At 46.3% G+C, this 15,662-nt stretch overlaps 1 protein-coding gene across 6 annotated transcripts in view; it reads right to left on the bottom strand.

Annotated features, from left to right (window-relative positions):
- Positions 1-15,662, bottom strand: part of FLNB (filamin B) — a 163,912-nt gene that overhangs the window by 54,674 nt on the left and 93,576 nt on the right. For all 6 annotated transcript variants that reach the window (XM_034956737.3, XM_055110993.2, XM_055110994.2 and 3 more), the window contains exons 9-18: positions 15,187-15,324; positions 13,433-13,559; positions 12,303-12,439; positions 10,638-10,831; positions 8,950-9,063; positions 8,183-8,326; positions 7,806-7,929; positions 7,329-7,489; positions 5,618-5,708; positions 5,181-5,350 (exon numbers count right to left, since the gene is read on the bottom strand). In XM_034956737.3, coding sequence (XP_034812628.1) covers positions 5,181-5,350; positions 5,618-5,708; positions 7,329-7,489; positions 7,806-7,929; positions 8,183-8,326; positions 8,950-9,063; positions 10,638-10,831; positions 12,303-12,439; positions 13,433-13,559; positions 15,187-15,324 — 1,400 coding nt within the window. The remainder of the gene's footprint in view (positions 1-5,180; positions 5,351-5,617; positions 5,709-7,328; positions 7,490-7,805; positions 7,930-8,182; positions 8,327-8,949; positions 9,064-10,637; positions 10,832-12,302; positions 12,440-13,432; positions 13,560-15,186; positions 15,325-15,662) is intronic.

Here is a 15,662-nt window from a genome sequence, read left to right as displayed (position 1 = left end):
CTAACCAGAGGTCTTGGGGATACCTCCTCCCTCACCCGCATAAAGTTTTCTGGCCACTTCTCTGAAGTGCTAAAAAAGAGAGGGAAAAATCCTCTTCCAGTTAAGCCCACCCATCCCATAAAAGAAAGTATGCTCTTGTTACCAGTCAAAAACAAAACAAAAACTCAGATAGAAAATGAACTGTACCTTAAATAACCTAAGAAGGGGGAGGGAAAAAATCTCGGAGATTTACACCTACAATGCCTACAGCATTTTAAGGTGTCCCCTGAGGCCCCAACTAAGGAATGGACTGTGTTTATTCCCCAACAGGGCTATGAAGTGAGGGATGTCTGGGTAGTGATGGCCAGTGCATTTCGCCACGACTTCGCAGGCTGCAAGACAGTTTCACTCTCCTCTACATGCTTCTGAAACCTGAATCTTATTCTTCAAAATATACATACACAAGACACTGACCAGACCGCTCAGAAGAGGATGGGACTGAGAGAGCCACCCTCAGCACCATCCCTTTTAGGGCCCTCCAGGAGCAGCCAGGACCACCACGTTAAGAACATTTCAAGGTAGAAACTGTTACTCTGTGAGGGTCTGTGAGCTCACAGGGATTCCTAAAGGTGCCAGAGTACTACATGGAGTGGTCCCCAATCCTAGTGGCTCCCAGCACAGCATGTAATGGAGACATTGCCACCAGCTTCTCAAACTGCTCTGCGCAGGGGAACGTGGGGTGAGGAATTTAAGCTGCTTGAAGCCACCCACAACCAAGAGAAGAGAAGACCAAAGTCCTCGGGGAAATCACTTCCCTTCTATAAAACCGAGTCTTTGACCTCTGGGAGGGTCCTCAAGCCCCAACCCAACAAGTCCATTCCTCTAAGGCAAAACGTGCTCTACTCTTGCATCCTCAAGGGACTCACAGGATCCTACAGCCATCCACATCACTCATCCACCCCAGGCAGGCGAGCACCTGCAAGCTGTCACTCAGGGACTTTGAGAGGTGGAGTGGCAGGCCTGCAGGCGTCAGGGAGCAAAACCAGCAATCAGGGACCTGGGTTACTCAGGCAGGACCTCGGCTCCCCACATGGCACAGCCTGTGTTCTGAGGGGGAAGCGCCCACACCAGGCCAGGACACACCCATGCCCAAGCAGCCACCTTTCTGGGGATTTCCAGCCTGTTATACCCTAAAACTACCATGAGAAGGTGTGCCTGTGGGTGTCAGCCCTCAGAGTATGCTCCCTCCCCCGTGTCAGGGGGTGGCTTTCTGGGCTGACCCAGGTCTCTTAACCACATCCAAGGGCACACTTCCTTAGCCCAGTCTTGAGCTTTTAGCTGCTCTTCAGAAAACAGAGTTCAAAGGAGAATGAGGAGGTGCTGGCATCACTCCTCTACCAGATTACAATGATCTTAGGCCATCTCCGCTTGTGAATCCAGGCGCCATGTCATTTATTCACTCACTCACAGCCATTCATCCACACAGAGCACTTATAGGGCCAGGCTCTGTGCTGGGGGTGGGGGTGGGAAGGAAATTCAATCTAAGGAGAGATTTAATGTGTTCTTTGCCATAGAAAAATAGGCAGAATTGCAAGTTGCCCAAATAATGAAACAATAAACCCAGCTCCAAGCAACAAACAACAAGAAGGACCCCAGTGCCACCCTGCAAGTCATTCACACTTGTGATTTCCCCGAGGACTTTGGTCTTCTCTTCTCTTGGTTGTGGGTGGCTTCAAGCAGCTTGGATGTTGCCACTTGGTGGCAACGACCGCCACCAAGGCCCACCCGGCTCCTTGAACGCATCCTGGGAGCATCTGGACACACAGCCCTAAGTGAGTACTCAGCATGGCAGCAGTTCTCAAACCTGCTGCTATCAGAGAACTGGATGAATGTGACCTTGGGGTGACTCTGAAGTAAGGAGCCTCCCACTCCAGCATTACTTCAAAGGGGACAAAACCAGACCTAGGCTCCTAATCTCCACTTCTGCCTCAACCAGCAGCAGGGGACGTCTGGAGTACTGGGTTCTGCAGTCCTTTCCAAGGATGCAGGTCAAACCCTGACCCTGTCCTGATATCTGCAACTTACTTTCTAACGGCTCAGCCAAAACACTAAAAGGCATATAGACATAGAATAAAGCAGAAGTCACAAAATGTTTTTAGAAGACGCTATGACCTTGTGATCCTAGTCATTGTACACAGACAGCTATGGCTTTCTGGTGCCTTCTCCTAAAGAATACGGAGAATTTGGCAACAAAGAAGATTTAGGGTGGTGCACCCAGTAGTAAGGCTCCCACCAACCCTCAGAACCATCAGCAGGAAAATAATTACATACTTACTATTGAGTGGCCTGATGAGAAAAGAATGCTCTATCTATAAAAGTGTTAGTTTTATCATTACTAATAATGAATGTTTTGTTTTGGATTTTTGATTTTAAAGCACAGGAAGAGCAAGTCTGGAGATAAGAAGCCACGTTTATAACCTGCACACGAGAACTGTTAACGGTGTGAAAAGGCAAACCAAGGAGTGACAGAATATATTTGCAAATCATTTATCTGATAAGGAATTAATATCCAGAATACATGGAGAATTCCTAAAACTCAACATAAAATTAAGAAGGTTGATATAAAAATGGGCAAGTAGATAATTCTCCAAAGAAAATATGCAAAGGACAAATAAGCACATGAAAAGATGATCAGCATCACTAATCATTAGGAAAATGCAAATCAAAACCACAATAAGACACCATCTTACATTCAACAGGATGGTCACTATCAACAACAACAACAACAACAAAAAAAAAACAGAAAAAAAACAAATGTTAGCAAGGATGTGGAGAAACCAGGACCCTTGCATGCTATTGGCAGGACTGTAAAGTAGTGCAGCCACTGTGGAATACAGTATAGTAGTTTCTCAAAAAATTAAAAAGAGATTTCCATATGATCCAGCAATTCCATTTCTGGGTGTATAATCACAAGAATTAAATGCAGAGACTCAAAGAGATATTTGTACACCCAGCATTATTCACAACAGACAAAAGACGGAAGCAACCCAAATGTTCTTCAACAAATGAAGACGGCCGGGCGCGGTGGCTCATGCCTATAATCCCAGCACTTTCGGAGGCTGAGGTGGGCAGATCACCTGAGATCAGGAATTCAAGACCAGCCTGGCCAACATGGTGAAACCTTGGCCAACATGGTGAAACCTTGGCCAACATGGTGAAACATCTATACTAAAAATACAAAAATTAGCTGGGCATGGTGGCACGTGCCTGTACTCCCAGCTGCTCGGTAGGCTGAGGCAGGACAATCACTTGAACCCAGGAGACAGAGGTTGCAGTGAGCCGAGATAGTGCCACTCCAGCTTGAGGAACAGAGCGAGTCTCAAGAAAAAACAAACAAACAAAAAACAGACGAAGAGAGAAGCAAAACATATATACATACAGTGGAATGCAGCCTTGAAAAGGAATGAAGTTCTGACACATGCTACAACATGGAGGACATATGTGAAGAAAAATAAATCAGTCACAAAAAGACAAATACTGAGGTCAGGCGCAGTGGCTCATGCCTGTAATACCCGCAGGTTTGGAGGCTGAGGTGAAAGGATTGCCTCAGCCCAGGAGTTGGAGACCAGCCTGGCCAACATGGCAAAACCCCGTCTCTACCAAAAATACAAAAATTAGCCAGGTGTGGTGGCATGTGCCTGTAATCCCACCTGCTCGGGAGGCTGAGGCAGGAGAATCACTTGAACCTGGGAGGTAGAGGTTGCAGTGAGCTGAGATCATGCCACTGCACTCCAGCTTGGGCAACAGAGCAAGACTTTTGTCTAAAAAATAAATAAATAAAAATAAAAATTTGAAGAAGAAAGCACAAACAGCAGCAAGCCTGGATGTAAGGGGCCACATTTATAACACGACACACAGAATTCCTTCACCCAGGGAATCCCTCCCACTGCAGGGATGTTCTCACAGTAAGGATTCCATCTCCAAGGGAGTGCAGCCCCCAAACTCAGGGGACAGTTACACCATGACCCCTTCCTCACTATAATCCTCTTTCTTCCCCACTTGACTCTTGCCTGCTCCTTGCTGAGAGGACCCAGACGGGAGCAAGGCTTCTGAGCAGTGCTTCTGCAGAAAGCGTTGCCCTTCTTCTCCTACAAATGGCATTTCAAACACAGCAGGATCATTTCCCTTAAGAATAAAGGAATCTCAGAGGCTTGGAACAACCACTTCGAACACTAGGCTTAAGTATTAAAATCCAGACTTTTCTGCCAGGATGTCTGCTCTCCAGACCCCAGAGGTGTGAACATGAAGCAAAACAAAATTTTAAACAAATATAATGGATACAGGGCTTCAGTTTTACAAGATGTAAAGAATTATGGAGATGGATGGTGGTGATGGGTGCACGACATAATGAATGCACTTAACACTAATGAACTATACACTTAAAAATGGTTAAGACGGTAAATTTTATGTTATGTGTATTTTACCACGATACAAATTTTTTTAAATGTTTTTAAACAAATAAACATTAACTTGTACAGAGAGGTAGTTTTAAGGCCCTTATGGCCTGAAATAATCAGAGTAAGCCAGCCTAGATGGTAAGATCACATGTGAAATCCTGCATTTTGTAAAGGGGAATAATTTGCTGCCCTAAATAGTGTGTTGGGCCTTAGGGACGAAAGGCTGAACTGGCTCTTTGAGAAAAGACCTCATTCCAACACCTCATAAAAAGGGTAAACTAAGCTAAAAGGACCAGGAAGGAAACACAAAGCTGTAGCAGCTCTTTTTCTGTGGGTAATTAATGAGAAGACTAAAAGGCAGCTGGTGAGGCCGTGAGGGAATGCATGTGTGTGTGTGTATGTGTGTGTGTGTGCACACGTGTGCACCTGTGTAACAGAAAGATAGATATTAGGGCCTGAATATCAAGAACTGAGCATTTCTCTGATAAAATGCAAACCAAAGGTGGAGATATGGGACCAGCTTCCTGCTTGCTTTTGGGGAATTCTGCAGTTCACCTGATAGAACCCATTGGGCTTCCTATAGGTGCTCCCAGAGGGGTTCAAAGTGCCAGGAGCTGCCTCCCATCAGGGAGCACTTTGGCAGAGCACCTCTCACACCCCTTGGTGTCCACAGTGACCCAGCACAGACTGCATAGAAAGGGGCCTGGCTGGGGGCCAGGGGAGCAGAGGGGAGAAGGACCCTACCTGTTGGGTGGGTGTATATTTAACCGTGTGAGAGTAGTCATAATTATCGATGATATCCAAATCCTTCACTGCATCGCCAGGAAGAGGGCTGTTGAACTGCACGTTGAGCGGGGCTTTCCCAGCCCCCTTGGTGTACACAGTGAAGTGGGTCGGTTTCCCATTTTCCACACCTGGAAAGATATACTGTGAAGTGAGGAGACAGACCAGCTGGAGTAGTTTCACTTTGAGAACCCGTCAGACAGGTTCAACAGCACCAGGTCTATTATGACAGCCAGCAACGGGCCTGGCCAGCCACTGCTGCATCAGAGCTGCACAGAAAACCTGCCAGCTTGGTGTTGGTGTTGGTGGAGATGAAGTTCCTCAAGGCTGTGGATGAAACACGCCCAGTGCCACCAGCTGGCAGAGGGGCCCAGGACAGCCTGGACGTGCCATCTTACCTGCTTTGCTGAGCCCTGGGCCTTCTGCCTTCACTTTGCTGGCATCGTGGGAAGGGTCAACTTTGACTCTGAAAGGGCTGGTGGGGATTTCCTGTAGCAGAGACACAGTCTTAGTAGGAAAGCCCCTGAAGCAACAGCCAGAGCTCAGGGAGCCTTCAACAAAGGGTGAACCTTAGCATCACTCTGACTTAGCGAGTGGCGAGCAGACTTCTATTACCACAGGTAAACAGAAGGGTAAGATAAGCCAAAAGGGCCCAGCATCGGGAAAGGGCCTTCTATAACAGGTCACTCTCTAATGCCTGGATCCCTGATGTCACAAACAAACCCGAGGACTTTGAGCCTTTAATACTGAATGTTGGGTACTCAGGATGAAAAATGCCAACAAGAATAAAACCAAAAACGACAATAATACATGGGGCTGGGGGAAGGAAATGTCCTCCAGGGACAGCTGAGAGCTAAGGTCTGGGGAAATGCAAGAAGTGATCAGAGACAGAATGATTATAATTCTTCAAAAAGAATGTTGCAGACTATTGGAATAAAGGCAGAAGAGGTTAAATGGATGTCAAGACCACTACCTTTAGGCACAGAACATTCTACTAAGATTCCCATTTTTATGTAAGGTTAATTTTAATCCCTAGGATTTCAAAATTCTCTCTTTCAGGATCCTGCTCACCCTATCTTCACTATTACATACCTGAAACTTCAAATCACCTCTCTCTATAAAAATGTAAGGGTGGAGACCACAGTCATTGCTTCAAAGGCATCAAAGTAGAACATATCTAGAAGCTAACTGCATTTCAACCAAAATATTGATGAAAGTTTATTACAAACTAGTCTCTCTCCAGACCCCTGCTTTTAACCACTGAACACACTGCCTCACTTTTGTTAGAAAGTGATAATAATTTAGCTCTGGGTAAATTTTTTTTCCTTCTTGGTTGTAAGGAGCCAGAGAGAAAACGATTGAGCAGCGTTCTCAAGACAACTTCCCTGTCACTAAAACACCAAAAAGGAGGCCAAATGTGGTGGCTCATGCCTATAATCCCAACACTTTGGGAGGCCAGGCGGGCCTGAGGTCAGGAGCTCGAGACCAGTCTGGGCAACCGTCTCTACTAAAAATGCAAAACAATTAGCTGAGTGGCCAGGCACAGTGGCTCACACCTAGAATCCCAGCACTTTGGGAGGCCAAGGCAGGCGTATCATCTGAAGTCAGAAGTTCGAGACCAGCCTGGCTAACATGGTGAAACCCCATTTCTATAAAAATACAAAAAAATTAGCCAGGTGTGGTGGCCTGTAATCCCAGCTACTTGGGAGGCTGAGGCAGGAGAATCACTTGAACCCAGGAGGCGGAGGTTGCAGTGAGCCAAGATCATGCTATTGCACGCCAGCTTGGGCAACAAGAGCAAAACTCCATCTCAAAAAAAATAAATAAATAAATAAATAAATTTAAAAAAAATTAGCTGGGTGGTGGTATGAGCCTGTAGTCCCCAGCTACTTGGGAGGCTGAGGTGGGAGGATCACTTGAACCTGGGAGGCAGAGGTTGCAGTGAGCCGAGATCACACCACTGCACTCTAGCTTGGGTGAAAGAGTGAGACTCCATCTCAAAAATAATAATACTAATAAAACACCAAAAAGTAGATGAGACATGCACACAAGTGGCCAAAGAGAATCCAGGCCTACTCCACCCACCTCCTCCTAGGCCCCACCACATACCTGAGATGCAAAGAGAACTTTGATAGTGTATCGCCCAGCAGCAGGAGGCACATATTTGACCGTGAACGTATCATTGGCATTGTGAATAATGTCAAAATCCACGTCTTCCTCATCTTCACTTAACACCCGGGCATCACACTTAATGCCAACACTGACATCACCTGGAACAGACCAGCTTATTAGCACCAGCTTACAAGAAACAGCATGTCCTGTGCAATCTCTTCCAGCTCAGGTTAACACCCCCAAAAAGCAATTGGGAAGTTTCTAGTAAGAAACCTGAGAAAGAGTAAGGATGTGGGGAAAGGGGTGATGGATTAGCAAAGATATCACTAAGGAATGACTCAGAGGCTCAGTAGATGATTACCTATTCAGATGGACTACTTCCCAGTTCAAAGGGAATTGCCCTCAAAACGTTATGAGAAGAACTGCCTTCCCCAAGGAGCAATGATCACTGGGTTGAACAAAGCCCTTTCTCACCTTCCCCAGCCTCAGTACAGTCCACCGTGAAGTGTGTAGGTTCATTTGCCTTCAGACCACTTCTCTCCACACCTGGCCCAAACACTTTGACCTTCTGAGGATGGCTACCTTGCCCGATGTTGACCTAGAGAAGACATGGAGAAGGTCATCAAGTTCTCCTCCACTTGGACCCAGTAAAATACTATTAAAAAACATTGTTAGAAATAGTTCTTCTGAGCAGGCTGGAGCATTCTGCCCTTCGGGCCCCTCCATCATTCAAGGCCCACCAGGGATGGGTTCCTTCCATATGTCTGCCTTGGCCGTCAGGCATGGATCCCAGACCTGGTGTATGACCAGGCATTTCCATAAAACAGCCAGGATTCTGCCTCACAACCTACCCTGTAGGGGCTGTGCGGGATGTTCACGCCTCCCCAGACCACAGCAATGGTGTGCTTGATGGCCTTCACTGGGGTGTATGAGCACGCATATGTGCCGTCCATCCGGTTCTTCATCTGGATGTCAATGCGTTGGCCTTCCCCATCCTGCAAAAAAGCCAGAGCTAGGACCAGAGGTGGCCCTCACATTGTCTCTATCAAACAGGGTCACTGTGGCCTCCCAAGACAGCCAAGTCACCAGTTGCTTATACAACAAAACTTCATGGACCAACTACAATGTGCCATATTTTCACAACACGATGACAACCAGTGACAAAATATGACATGCATTTATTTATTTTTAGTTATTAAGAGCAAGTGGCCCAAAAACAAAGCTATGGCCACTCAATGCTTCGTAATTTCAATTCCTGCATTTAAGTCCTTTGGCCAAATTCAATTAGATTAAATAAACATACTTTTTAAATCCTTGTTTACAAATCTCCCCCCATGGCCTCAGCAGCTTCAGCCACACCAAAAGACATTACAGAATAACCTGAAACAAACAAGCCTCATTTCCACAGAATATAAATCAGAAAGATAATTTTTTTAAAGCCCAGTACTCTACATGGTAGTCTCACTGAACCCTCACATAACCCTATAAGATAATCTTCTTATCATTTCCATGGTGCAGATGAGGAAACTGAAGATCAGATGGACTCAGCAACTTGCCATTACGTGGTCAGATCTTGTTATCTGACAATTACCTGCACAGGTGGCCCCCTGAAATTTACCTGAGCAAATATCTTTAAGGGAGCTTTCCCAGCATCCTTAGGATCCACGGTGAACTCGGCCAGGTTGTTGACAATGCACCCAGATTTCTCCAAACCTGGCCCGTATGCTCGAACCTGAAGCAAAGGCAGATAATAAGTCTCTTTCTGTGTAATGCCCCAACTAAACCCTTATACAAAGACAGGTAACCAGGGGATGGGGGAAGAACAAAATGACCTGTGTCTGGTTTTACAGTATCCACATAAGAGGTTGGTTATGGGAAGTAAAGTGCTGAAGTAGGTTGTAACTTAAAAACAAATGTCTCTCCCTCATAAGGGAGAAAACTCTCTAAACAAATCCAACCCATGGCCTGAAGCCCACATGAGGCCCAGGATGGCTTTGAATGCAGCACAACACAAATTTGTAAACTTTCTTAAAACATTATAAAATTTTTTGCAATTTTTTTTGTTTTTGTTTTTGTTCATCAGCTATCATTAGTGTATTTTATGTGTGGCCCAAGACAATTCTTCTTCTTCCAACGTGGCCCAGGGAAGGCAAAATATTGGAAACCCCTGTTCTAAAACCATGCCCAAACCAACCCATGCTCCCTGCCTTATTCTGAGTTGACCTAAAGAACTTCTAACAACTGGGGCAGAGACCTCTAGTCATGCCCAGTTTCAACGTTCCCACTTTGAGGGGACTCGGAATCTTTACCACGGACAACATTTGCCCTAGAGGGCAAAGGAATAGCATTTGGCCAAAACGGGGTAGCTACCAGCCCAGACTGACATCAGCCTATGGACAGCTGCCCGTGTGGGCCAACAGTAGCACACGTGGCCTGTGGGGCCAACTCCCTGTCAGCCAGGCTGGCTCAGACTTGATGCTTATCAGCCTGCTTAGGGCTTGAGAGGACACTCTTGGAAACATTGCTCCAACTTAAGAGACAGGGAACTAGGGGAAAAAAACATCCTTTATCTATAGAGCATCTTGAAATAATAAATACAGAAAATGGCTGTAAGACTGACATATGATCCCCGGAGTTGCAAGAAAATAACAGCTTATGGAGCTCCCTGCATGGGCCAGGCATGAGCTAAAGACGTTCTTTATGCATGCCACCTCCTGAATCATCCTAGAAGCTCTCTAGAAGCAGAGAATACTATCATTCCTGTCTTATAGAGGAAGACACCAAGAGTCAGATAGGTAAGTTACTTGCCCAACACTATAAAAGTGCTAAGTGATACTACCAGGATTCAAATGTAGGCCTGGGCTGGGTGTGGAGGCTCACACCTGTAATCCCAGCACTTTGGGAGGGCTGAGGCGGGTGGATCACTTGAGGCCAGGAGTTCGAGACCAGCCTGGCCAACATGGTGAAACCCCATCTCTACTAAAAAATACAAAGATTAGCCGGCTGTGGTGGCGCGTGCCTGTAGTTCCAGCTACTTGGGAGGCTAAGGCACGAGAATCGCTTGAACCCAGGAGGCAGAGGTTCTAGTGAGCTGTGATCATGCCACTGTACCCCAGCCTGGGCGACAGAGCAAGAGTCTGTCTCAAAACAAACAAACAAACAAACAAATGCAGGCCTGTTTCCTTCCTAAAATCCAAATGATTCCTCTCTGCCATCTCTCAACATGCTGCTTAAGGCAACTTCGGGCATGGGGGTTAGGAACCAGGGGCCAGGGACAAGAAGACAGAAGCACAGCAGCTGATTCACCAGATCAGGGTTGTAGTCTCCCGTGGCTGGGTGGATGAAGGCCATGTACGGGCTGTCCTTGATGTCTTCGTCATCACACATGATGTGAACAGCATATTCGCCAGGCTCCTTGGGCCAGTATTTGACATCACACGATCCATCATTCTGGTCGTTGTACTCAATCTTTGCCTGAGAGGGGCCTTCAATGGCAAACCCTAGGGGGTGGAGGTGGAAGGGTCTCCCTGGTTATATGGTGGAAAGCACCTATTCTATGTTACGACAGCTCGTTCCCGCTGCCTCCCTAAAAGCCAAGTGTTGGCCAGAAGATTGAAATCTGTTTGTATCCCTTTCTCCCAAAACCAAGCTCATTAAGTCTTCAGTAGAGATGGAAGGGGTGGAAAAAAAAAAAAAAAACATATATATATATATATGTTTTTTTTTTTTTTTTCAAATGTAGGCCTGGGCTGGGTGTGGTGGCTCACACCTGTCATCCCAGCACTTTGGGAGGGCCGAGGCAGGTGGATCACTTGAGGCCAGCAGGATACATACAGTATTAAATACATTATATGTATTTTATCATCATCCAACAGGGGAAGTCCAACCAGCAAACCCTTCTGCTGGAGATGCGGCAACATGTGGCAAAAGCCTTGAACCAACACCCACTCTTAGCACCACCAAATCCACTTCTGGGTTTTTATCTGAAGGCAATTACCAAGGATACACAGTCAGCACTGTTTTTATAGCAAAACCCTGGAAATAACTGGAGAGCCTGACAATGGATAGAGCCATACAATGGAATTCCATGGAAGCTATGGAAAATGAAGGCATACCCTATATTTGCACATAAAGATATAAAGACTTGTCCAAGATATTTTCTGTACCAAATCAATATTTGCATGCATATATAGAGAAAAAAGTCTAGAAGGATAAACTGAAAGACTTAATATTATCTCTAGACTAAGAATATACAAGACGATTCATATCATCTCTCTAGAAGGGAAAATTAAATGTGATTTCTTATTTTTCTCTTTTGCTTATTGCTATTACCTAAAACGGGTTGCTAAACTACAGTCTGAAGGCCACATCTGGCCCATTGCTTACTTTTGCAAATAAAGTTTTACTGGAACATGGCCACACACGTTTGTTTACGTATTCCTATAGCTGCTTTCAGGCTACAATGGCAGAGTCAAATAACTGTGACAGAGACCATAAGGCCCACAGGTGGAAAATATTTGCCATCTGGCCCTTTATAGAAAAAGCTGGCTGACTCCTGATATAAAATGATCATATATACATTAGACATGTATTTAAAATATACTTCAGCTGTGCTCCAAAGGAAATATTTATCTTCCAAATCCAAATTTCAGCAAAATTCATTCATTCATTCATCTAAACTATATAGGTCAGTCAACACTATTTGCTAAGTGTTTACTACGTTCCAAGCATTGTTTTAGGCACAATACCCACATAAGGTTTCTGCCCTCAAGGTCTCCTGAATGAATGAATGCTGGTATCAGAGGCAACTGCAAACGTACAGCAGCACACAGAGATGGCTTAGGGTGGCCAGGAGGCCAGGAAGCTAAAGGTATTGAGGCTAGGCAAGGCCCCAACATCCAGCCTGACACAGCCCGAAAGCCCTGTAATCCTCAGTCCTCCAGAAGATGCTGGTCAGCTGTGTCCACTTACCCAGAGACCCCACTTCAGAGCCAATGGATTCCACCACGAAGTCCGCTGACCGCCCGACAATCCCACCATGGAGCCCAGGGCCCCAAGCACGGACTTTCTGCATACCCGCTTCAGGGCCAACTTGAACTTCAAAGGGGCTACAGGGAAAGGAATAGAAGAAGCATCAAAGAAGAGTAAAGTAAGGTGTCACTATAGCCATAAGCTGCAGTTCCTTTGCACATTCTTTCCACTTGCCTGATCCTTTCATCTGGCATCCCAAACTGCAGCCAAGCCCTTCCTCCCGCAGGCCTCTCACCCATAGCTACTGTTATGTCAACAATATAATGTAATGTGACTGCTTCTGGGAGTTCAGGTGGCCACTGGGTTGGCACTCAAGCCACGCTGCTTTGCACCAGCCTCCTGGCCCTTTACCTTTGTGTGCAGGCCTCCCCAGACTATGACCCTGGAAAGTGACAGAGTCCACACTCTATATCCTGCTTATGCTATAACCAGAAAGCTTGGTTGAATGGGCTTTATCTCATACATGAATGAATGTGCTGTAACCTTGGCACGGGAGGCTTAAAAAAAAAAGCGTGGTACGTATTCGGAACCCAATAATGCCCAAATATTTCTCAAGGCTAACTGAATTTATTCGGAGTTTAAAGTTGCACCTCCAGGGGAGCTGGAAAACACAGAACGCAGAGGGGCAAGTGCAATGCCCACAAGGCAAAGCTGTAGACTGCGTCCCTTGGCCCCTGACAGCACTCACGTAGACGGTCTTAATGTAAACCACGGCAGATTTTGCCCCGTGGCATTCATGAACAAAGGAGTTCATTGAAAAAGAGAATCTCAGTTTATATGCGGGCATCTAGACACACAGCCCATTTGCTCTAACTGCTCCTTCTGCCTCCCCTGCCTCCCACCAGCCCCTAACCACCAGCATTTGATTTAAAGCAAGTCAGCTAAAACCACAGCAACTCTCTGCTGCTTTTGAGAACAGGCCAAATGTCTGTGCTGCTCCGAAAAAAAAAAAAAAAAGTTTTCAACAAAGCAGATCTCTTTCCCTCCTGCAGCCCGGGAAGCAACCACCCATGAGTCCGCCCTGGGCCGAGCACCCTCCAGAGAAGACCCCTCTGCAGCAGGAGCCTCACCTCTTTGGAATGTGGTGTCCCCCCCATGTGATGGCAATGCTGTATCTCCCCGGGGTGCTGGGGTAATACTCGAATGCGTAGACCCCATCCAGAAAGTCTTTCTGCTTCACCAGCTCCTCCAGACCCTCTGTGGGAAGGAAGGAGATAATCTTTCCAACACAATCCTAGGCCCAAAATGAGAATCAAAAGGACAAGAACAGAGAGGCAGCCACACTGACAAAACATAAACCATACATAAAAACCAAGTGGGCTGCCCCAGAGTATGGGACCTCTCCCCTCAAAGCCTGGGAGATTACTTCAAAGCTAAAAACACAGCCATCTCTGCTTCAAGGTATGAGGAAATGGAGGATTTCCCAGCTAATTGGCTTTAGAAATCTCGCTTGGCTACGAGGGGCCCTGAGGTCCTGAACTCCCTGGGCCTGCGTAAAGATAAATCCAGTCACATTTCAATATTTCCCAATAATCATAGCTACCCTTCCCAGTCCCCCACAAAAACTGGGGAAGAAGTAAACCTTTAGAAGTATTTGGTATGAGTTTTAGGTTCAGTGTTCCAGCGTATACTTTTCCATCTAAAGCTGGACAACAAAAGCAAGAAAGTCCTCGGACGCTATCTGCAAGAGGACAGGTTTTAGATGTGACGCTGCAAACTCCAAACCCAGCCATCAGGCAGGAACTTGTTTTGTGTTGAGCCCTGAGGTTTGGCCAGGAAAGCCGTTGAGTCAAGCAAGTATTCAAGGTCGGGAGAAAACACACACACACGCACTCATACACACATGCATGCACGCATGCAGAGCCGTGCGCACGCGCGCGCACACACACACACACACACCCTCCTTGGCTCCTGTTGGAATAATCTGGGACGGAAGACAGCCCCCAAGCAGCTTGACTCCAGGTCTGGGCAGTCTAGAACCTCGGCTACCCTCAGGGCACAGCCTGACCCAAAGCCTGGTGCTGTGAAGTCAAATATTAACTTTCTGGAGCTCAGAATGCTCCTGCCCCAGCCTGTTGGGAACACAGAGGGTAAGAGCAATCCTGGTACAGGAAGCTCAAGATTCCACAGGCATGGGAGTAAAACCACCAAAGGCTGCTACACCCGAGACTAGAAGTGCTGAAATGCTTCTCTGTTCCAAGGAAAAAAGTGAAGACACCCATCCCCACATCTGCTGTCTCCTTCCCCAAAAGAGGGAGAGAGAATGGGTTGCAGGGTTTAACCTGTACCTCCACAAATGGCATTTATCTACAAAGAAAACTTAATCTTAGGGAATTTTATTCTCCTTCTATAAGCACTGATCATAGTAATTAAGTACTTGACATAATTTCATACTCCATAAAATGTAACCTGTAGTGGGAAAATCACTGGCTTTGGAGACTGTGCTTGAATTCCAGCTCAGATGATTACAAAAGCTGTATGACCTTAGGCAAGAGCCTTCCTCTCTGAGCCCAGATGTCTAAAACAAAAAATGAGCCACTTGTTCCAACAGCAGCATTTCCCCAACTCCTTTACATCACTGCTTTTTCTACTCCCAGAAGTCTTGATGTAATGTAAAGCTGTCAAGCCACCCACTGTCCGCATCCAGGGCAGACATTACTAATCAATCACTGCTGTCTTCCCCAAGGAGCCCAGATAGCCTCAAATCCTTGACATAGCCTTCTGGGATTATTGAGGACAACTGGCCGTGGGATGAAATCCATATGCCATGGCTGCAAAGTTAGCCAAAATCACACCTGAGATAGAGAAACAAAGGAACACTTACTAGGACCCTTCACGGTTACACCGAGCTCCCCACTTCCTGCAGCTTTGGTGTCAACCTTGAAATCTGTGGTCTCCCGGATACGGACGCCTTTGGGTTGTAGGCCTCGGCCACTGGCCCGGCAGGCATTTGGATTGCAGGCTGCAAGCACAGTTTTGACATCAATTCAATCTTTCATTCTTTAGTCAGAGTCGTGAAAGCCAAGGTAACCTGGAGCCACCCGCCAAGAAAATATTTGCTTTGCACAAATAGTATGCAGTAGTTGCCCAAGACCAGGGGTCCCACTCAGGGAGCACACCAGGCTAGCAAATACAGACACAATATAACTTTGTCCAGTCACACCACAGAAGGACTGGAGAAAAGTGACTTTGGCAAAGAAAACAGGAGAGCACAGCAAATCCATGCTGTGCTCCTGCTTCCAGCATTTAACCTTTCATTTGTGAAAGGGAGTTAAGGCCGAGTGCTGGACATTATTCAAA

The sequence above is a fragment of the Pan paniscus genome, chromosome 2 (genome assembly GCF_029289425.2).
Source record: "Pan paniscus chromosome 2, NHGRI_mPanPan1-v2.0_pri, whole genome shotgun sequence".
Taxonomy (NCBI): domain Eukaryota; kingdom Metazoa; phylum Chordata; class Mammalia; order Primates; family Hominidae; genus Pan; species Pan paniscus.
Note: the sequence above shows the minus strand (reverse complement) of the source record. Positions and strands in the feature narration are given on the sequence as shown.